Source organism: Oenanthe melanoleuca, chromosome 7, assembly GCF_029582105.1.
Source record: "Oenanthe melanoleuca isolate GR-GAL-2019-014 chromosome 7, OMel1.0, whole genome shotgun sequence".
Classification (NCBI taxonomy): domain Eukaryota; kingdom Metazoa; phylum Chordata; class Aves; order Passeriformes; family Muscicapidae; genus Oenanthe; species Oenanthe melanoleuca.
Window position 1 is genome coordinate 31,787,162 of NC_079341.1, and position 7,187 is coordinate 31,794,348.

General features: G+C 46.1%; 1 protein-coding gene across 1 annotated transcript; it reads right to left on the reverse strand.

Annotated features, from left to right (window-relative positions):
• Positions 1-2,641: 2,641 nt before the first annotated feature.
• Positions 2,642-6,499, reverse strand: LOC130255842 (transcription factor 15-like). Its single transcript, XM_056496898.1, has 3 exons — positions 6,311-6,499; positions 5,855-6,259; positions 2,642-5,708 (listed from the first exon to the last, which is right to left on the reverse strand). The coding sequence occupies exons 1-3, from the start codon at positions 6,497-6,499 to the stop codon at positions 5,658-5,660; spliced, it is 645 nt and encodes a 214-aa protein (XP_056352873.1). The 3' UTR covers positions 2,642-5,657.
• Between the last annotated feature and the right edge of the window lie 688 nt (positions 6,500-7,187).

Consider the following 7,187-nt stretch of genomic DNA (forward strand, 5'->3'; position numbering starts at 1 on the left):
TTCCTGCTGAGTGTGGCACTACCAACATTTCTACATTGAAATGCATCTTTTTAAAAACATTTATAGTTTTATTTTTCTGTGAGTTAATCTCTGATTCTAATTGGCCCTCTGAAGTTGTCATCTGTAAATTTAACCATCATTGAAACAAATAATAGAGAACTCATTACTAATTCAGGCCTGAGAGGTCCTTCTGATAGAAACAGACCCCTGCCTCTAACAGTTTCTATTTCTGGAAATCCACTTTATAGGCCTGTTGAGTTCCTACTTTTTCCAGGAATCTTTTTTTCTTCCCTCTTGATATGCATACTCATCTTGCCTGGCATAATAGATCCAGGCATTAACCAGGATTTTCCCTGCAGAGTCCTTGCATTTTTCTTTTTATTCTATTCTACAACCTGTCTTTCCAGAGAGCCCTAAGCTCATAATTTCATAAAATCATAGGAAAGAAATTAGATTCAGAGGAATAACTTCTGAGTTATTCGATACATCTTCCATTTTCAAAGCAAGACTGACTTCAAAGTTAGACCCAACTGGGCCCTTGTTCTGCCAGGCTCTGAGGCTCTCCAAGGAAGAGACTTTCACAGCCTCCCTGGATGACCTGTTCCAGTGCTTAACTATGCTTGTGGTGAGAAGCTTTCTTCCTTAAGTCAAAGAAAATAAAGGTTCAATTATTGCAACTTGTGACTTTTGCTGCTGTGCTTTCACTGTGTGTCCCCTGGGAAAGCCTGGCTCTACCAGCCCGTGCAGCTGTTGTGAGACTGCTGTTGGATTTCCATCTTCTTGGCTTTCTTGTCTGTGTTTTAACCACCCCTCTTCCCACAGCCTGTGCTGGGTGTCCTGTGTTCCAATCCTCTTACTGTCCCAGTGGCTCTCTGCAGTGATTATTGTTGCTAAAATCACCTTTGTTTCTAACATAAAGGATTAATTAGAGACTACAGAGTGAAATGATCCTCTGACCCTTTATTTTTTACTGTTTGTTATCCTTTTCTCATCCTGCATGATATGGAGTTGGTACTTTGGATTAAAATGAGCTCTGAGTGTTCATGTTTCCTCTGCTTATCTGTTTGGAGACTTCACTTCATTTTGCTGCTTTTCATACCAAAGATGTTATTTCCCCCAGAAAACTGAGCTTCATGGCAGCGTTTCAGGATAGAGCACAGCTGTCTGATCTTATCTGGGCCTGACAGATGCCTACCCTTCCCACCAAGCTCCACTCTCTTATTGAAATAATTACCTGTTTCTGCAATCTTTGTGTTTAAAAATGATCTGCATACATATGCTTGGAAAGTAGGGCTTATTTTAATAATGTGAAGGAAACACAATAAGATGTTGGAGAGAGATGCCATAACAAGTAGAATTACTTTTATCACTTCCTTGTTCCATCACCCATTTCAGTGTAATTGTCTTATTTGTATTGGCTTCTCCTTTGGAAGAACACATAGCAATTTCCAAATGTTTAATTAAAGCCTCACAACACTTCTGTGATGTGAATGTTGTAAATGAAAGAGAATAGATAAGGTCTTTCTAAAACAACTTTTGTCTTAAGTATTTTGTTACATTTTGTTTGTCACCAAAACAAGGATCACTTTTTTTGGTGCACCATAGTTTACTAAATCCTTGCAAAGAGACGGATTTCTTGGCATCAGGGGGAATATCCTCTGTGGAGGGCTACTGGTTACTCTTCTTTATTCATCCATGCCTCTCTTTCTCCTTCCTCTTCTGGGGAAGTCTGTGTTCCTTGCTGTACACGTCAAAAGTGGGAGGAATCTTCAAGGTTTCTAAAACTTTGTATTATGTTGTAACAGCTAAAAGATTTCACTTGAAATAAGAACCTAGGCTGCCTGGATATGAATGTATATTCAAATTTTGAGAAGGTTTTTGAAGAAATAATTCCAGAACAGTCAGTTTAGTTCTTCTCACTATTAAGAAATGGCTTTCTCCCTAAGCTTTCATGAAACTCTATGGTGTATTTTATCCCAGTAATAATTTTATTTTATTCCCTCACAATCCTCATGTTGATTCATTAGAAACATTTTTCTTCAACCTTCAAAGGATTTCTGGTATAAGAGATCTCCCAGATCTCTTGCCTTTGTAGTATGCTATTTTAGCTAATTTTATATAAATTCTTTCTCATCACCTTGTATTATCCAGTAGCTTTTACTATTAATCAAGATGTCATTCTCTCTTTTCGAAGGTGTTATTTAGGCAGTCAGTTCAGGCTATATATAAATGTTGGTGATATTCTCTCAATGTAGCATCAGCAGGCACACAGTGCAACAGGCCAAGGCACAGAGACATGGCAGGGACTGCTCACACTCTGGGCTGTTTGCTTGTCTGCCCTGATGAACTTCCACTGAAGAATCAACCTCTTCCTTTCTTCTCCCTCTGTTTTTGCCCCATCCTTTCCCTCCCTCCATCTCCTCCTATGCTTGGCACTTAGGATATTGCACAGACCCTGAGCAGAGAAGCTCACTTTTCATTTTCCCAAGCTTTCCACCCACTTCCCTTCTCTCCTGCCAATGCACACACATGGTGCATTCATACACGTCAGTATGCTGCTGAAATCTTGGAGAGATGGATTTGAAAAAGGTAAAGAGAAACACTAAACACTTGTATCTTGAGATGGCTATAGAGCTTCCATCATAGTGTTTGCAGTTTATTCTTTAAATTAGTAACAAAAATACTGTTTATTTTAGCAAATATAATCACATTTTGCAAACAAAAACAGATTTTTGTAAAGAAGCAGATTTTCCATGAAAGGAAACTTCTGTTTGGTAGAACAGAAGTGAAAATAGAAGCTAACATATGAAACTACTTTGACTTACATTATGATTAATTCATAAATAACCAAAAACTATGTTTAAATACTTCTTTAAACTTAACCAGTAAAATCAAACAACATGATTTATTCACTTTGCTTGATGCTGTTTTTATACAGTGATGTAGCAGGCTAAGTACAATGATTTTTACAAAGTACTATGCTTGGATTATTTTAACAATAATTTAATAGGATCTGAGACCAAATGGTGTATATCTCACTGTTTCTGCTTTATTCATGCATCATGTAAATTGAATAGCCAAGTGTTTACAGGAAAACAAAGCTGGGATTGGCATCAGCATGCCATACATACAGAGCAGAATGCACTTACAAATAAAATAGCCCAATTGGTCAAACCCCAGTATCTGCAGAACAAGAGGCTGTTTGGCACCTCTGGAAAACTCATATCATTCCAATGCCTCACCATCAAGTAAGGCACTTGCTCTCAGACACCCTCAAGATTTTGTGTTCATTCCATGAATAAGGATGCTCCATGATTAAAAACATAGGATTGGTAAAACACACAAGCTCATACAGTAAAAACCTAATGAGCTCTTTATATGTGCAATCTGAGCCCTCAATTCATCTGTGTCTCCAGAAATTAAATTCTTTTTCCCTTGATTTATAGAAAACCCATTACAGAGTAACAGCTCAATCTTTTTTTTTTTTTTTTTTTCCCACCTGGGATTAGAGAAGTTCTGCATTACAAATAAATTTCAGCAAAGTTAAGGATTTGCCCCCAGTTTTCCTCATTTAAATACACAGAGTTACACATATATAAACATTCCTCAGAGAAATCACTGCTATAATTGCTTTGGATAGACATTATCTGTCTATACCAAAAATATTTGAGGCACAGTGCTCTGGAGTCTAATTTCTGCCACGATCAATCGGTGTTACTGAAATTCCTGTATTTTTTAGTAATTGAAACCCTGAGAAAATCTTCAAGCCCAGTTGAATTCAACAGTTTATCCTGAGTAAAGAGAGAAGAATTTAATGTTACACTGAGCCACATAATACAGGAGAGAAGGCTAAGTTCTGATTTTGTCATTGAAAAGCATCTTGTATAAACACTTTACAAAACTAGGGAGATAAAAGCACATTTATAGGAAGAACACCAAACTCCTGTAGGATTGTAGAAGTTATTAACGAGAGCTTCAAGTTATGAGACTTCAGCTCATGCTTTGGTACAAAAGTTGACCTCATATTTTGTTCTCATTTTCTTTAATAACTAAGTAAAAAAATATCTTATTAAATCCAAATATACTTCATTTGCCAAGATCTGTACTAAAAACTCTTAAAACTGCAATAAAATCACAGCATTTTGAGAACCTGAAAGAAATTACAAATTTCAAAATTCAGAGCATACCCAATGCAAAATTTTCCTAAAATTGTTTGAAACTGCATTATGTTTTTTCATTTTAGGCTATCATATAAAATGATGCAGCTAAATGAATAAATTAGCGTTAATTGTCTATAAAGAGATGAGATGCTTTGGTTTAATGTGTTCATAAGCAGATTTTTCTTCATTTTGCTACAGCAAAAGCAGCCACTATGTTGGGCAGGGGAGAAGGGAAACTAAAAAGGTGAAGTTTAGGGCTACACCACAACCTTGCACTTGCCAAGTTCTTCATAACAACTTCCAGAATTTGCTTTGCACTTGTGTAGAGCAAGAAGAGAAGACTCTGAACAGAAAAAAAAGTGAACAACACAGGGCTGCTTCTTCAGCCCTCATGTTTGGCCAGAGCAGCAAGGCTGGCCAGGAGCACTGCACAGATGGCATCAGGGGAGGGAAAAGGAGACACGTTTTCCTTGCAGTATTTCTTGTACAGAGTGCCTCCCAAAGTAAGAAGTTAAGATTAATTAAAGCCTAATTAATTATATTATAAATATCTATAAAAACATTGCAAAATTAAACTATCTCTGTGTTTCTTAGAATCCAGCATTACTGGGATTCATGATTTTAGCTTGCTGCTTCATTAATGTCCAAATCTGGAAACAGAAAATCCTTATTTGCCTTTTAAAGTTCTGAAAAAGAAATATACCAGTTAGTAAACTAAGGGGAGATAAACAACCTCAGTGATGTACAGGGCACAACTATGGAACGACCTGAGTGATGGCTAAAAGCCCTTGGGAAACCCTCCTCGCCAGACAGATTTAGGAATATCCCGTGCTATTTAAAGGGCTGGCAGGACTGGCAGTGTTAATGAGGGAAGAGCATCGTTTACACTGCACATCTCCCCTTTCCTCTCCTGCTCTGGCTGCGTCCCGTGCCGTGTGCTGCTGCGCCTGTGCACAACGGGGCTGCTTTCACTGGAAGTTTTCCGACTTTCTGTGAACACCTCAAAATAATCTTTCAGCATCGTTGAGACCTCTGAAGCACTTCAGCTGTCGCATCAGCCGCTGTCCCCAAGGACCGGAGTGCAGCTGGAGGAGTGGGCGGCAGCGCTGCGTGCAGCCCGGGCTGGGCTGGAGGCGGAGGGCACGGCGTGTTCATGGCAGCGTCCCCTGGCAGGGGACACCGTGTGTTTGGAAGTTCAAGTTTCATCATGCGACACAGGTTTGGGAGGCATCAGGATCAGGGCTTGGCTGCTGAGGTTTAACATTTCTCGCGCTAAAATAGCTGCCGCGCCAGGTGCAACCGTCTCAACAGAGGCAGTGAATTTCATTTGCAAAACACCCTGATAAAACCCCTCACAATATGAAACAAAGTGCAGAGACTTAGAAAGTAACTCTCAGAACTGTGCTATCTAAATGTAAACATGCAGTACGAGTGAGGCGATGTTACCCAGAGCAGTGGTACAGTCAGAGCAGGAGTCGTGCGAGACCCTCAGCCTGTTCAGAGTCTGGTTACGGCTGGACCAGGTGGTGGTTTCTCTTTTTCTCGGTGCTGTTCGATGGATAAAGCACAGGTTAGGAGGCACCAGGGACAGCACTGAACCCTTGGCTGGTTCAATCCCAAACCTGCTGGGGATACCAATAACCACCCTCCCCAAGAGAGAGCTCCAAAAGAGCGGCGTGCCAAGCCGGCCTTACCCGCTGCCGCTGGTCGCTGAGGCAGAAGGTGCAGATGGAGCGAGGCGCGGAGGCACCTGGTGGCGAGCAGGGCTGAGAGAGCTGAGAGGGCTGAGAGAGCTGCGGGCAGGGCTGAGCGGGCTGAGAGAGCTGCGGGCAGGGCTGAGCGGGCTGGACGGGCTGAGCGGGCTGAACGGGCTGAGCGGGCTGCGGGCCGGGCTGCTCGGCGGCCGCCGCCTCGTCCTGCCGGCGCTGCTGCAGCAGCAGCACGTTGGCCAGGTGCGAGATGTAGCTGGACGCCAGGCGCAGCGTCTCCACCTTGGAGAGGCGGCGGTCGGCCGGGCGGGTGGGGATGAGCCTGCGGAGGGCGCCGAAGGCCGTGTTGACGCTGTGTGTGCGGTCCCGCTCCCGCGCGTTGGCGGCCGCCCGCCGCCCGCCGCCGCCCCTCGCCCGCCGCCGCCGCGCCGCGCCCCGCACCGCCTGCCCCGAGCCCCGCATCGCCTGCCCCGCGCCCCGCACCGCCTGCCCCGAGCCCCGCATCGCCTGCCCCGCGCCCCGCACCGCCTGCCCCGAGCCCCGCACCGCCTGCCCCGCTCCCCGCATCGCCTGCCCCGCGCCCCGCATCGCCTGCCCCGAGCCCCGCATCGCCTGCCCCGCGCCCCGCATCGCCTGCCCCGCGCCCCGCACCGCCTGCCCCGAGCCCCGCACCGCCTGCCCCGCGCCCCGCACCGCCTGCCCCGAGCCCCGCAGCGCCTGCCCCGCGCTCCGCACCGCCTGCCCCGCGCCCCGCACCGCCTGCCCCGCGCCCCGCATCGCCTGCCCCGCGCCCCCGCCGCCCCGCAGCGCGCCCGCCGCCGCCCCGCCGCTCCATCACTTTAATGCGCGGCAGGTGCCGCATCGCCCCTGCTCGCCCCGTGTCCCGCCGGCCGCGCTTGGCGGCTGCTCCCGGCTGGGGGCCGCCGCCGCCGCACCTGTCGCGGCCCCGGGCTCGGCACCGGTTCCGTGGAAACCCCCCGCTCCTCCTCCTCCTCCTCCCGCTGCCGGGGGGGCCTCGCTGCAGCGCTCCCGCGGGAACAGCGATCCAGCATCCACCGGTGTAACCGATGCTTGGCTCCTCGCGGGGTGTACAAACCTCCGCAGTTTTTACTCATTCTGCCCCCCGTATTCCATGTCTGTTCCAGCCATGTGTATATACATGCGTGTGTATGTGTGTCCCAGGATCATTCAGGCTGGAAACGACCTCAGATGTCATCGGGTCCAACATTTGACCTCTTGACAAGGTGATGACTTTGTCAGCTAAGCCATAGCACTGAATGTCATGTCCAGCTGTTTCTTGAACATCTCCAGGGGTGGT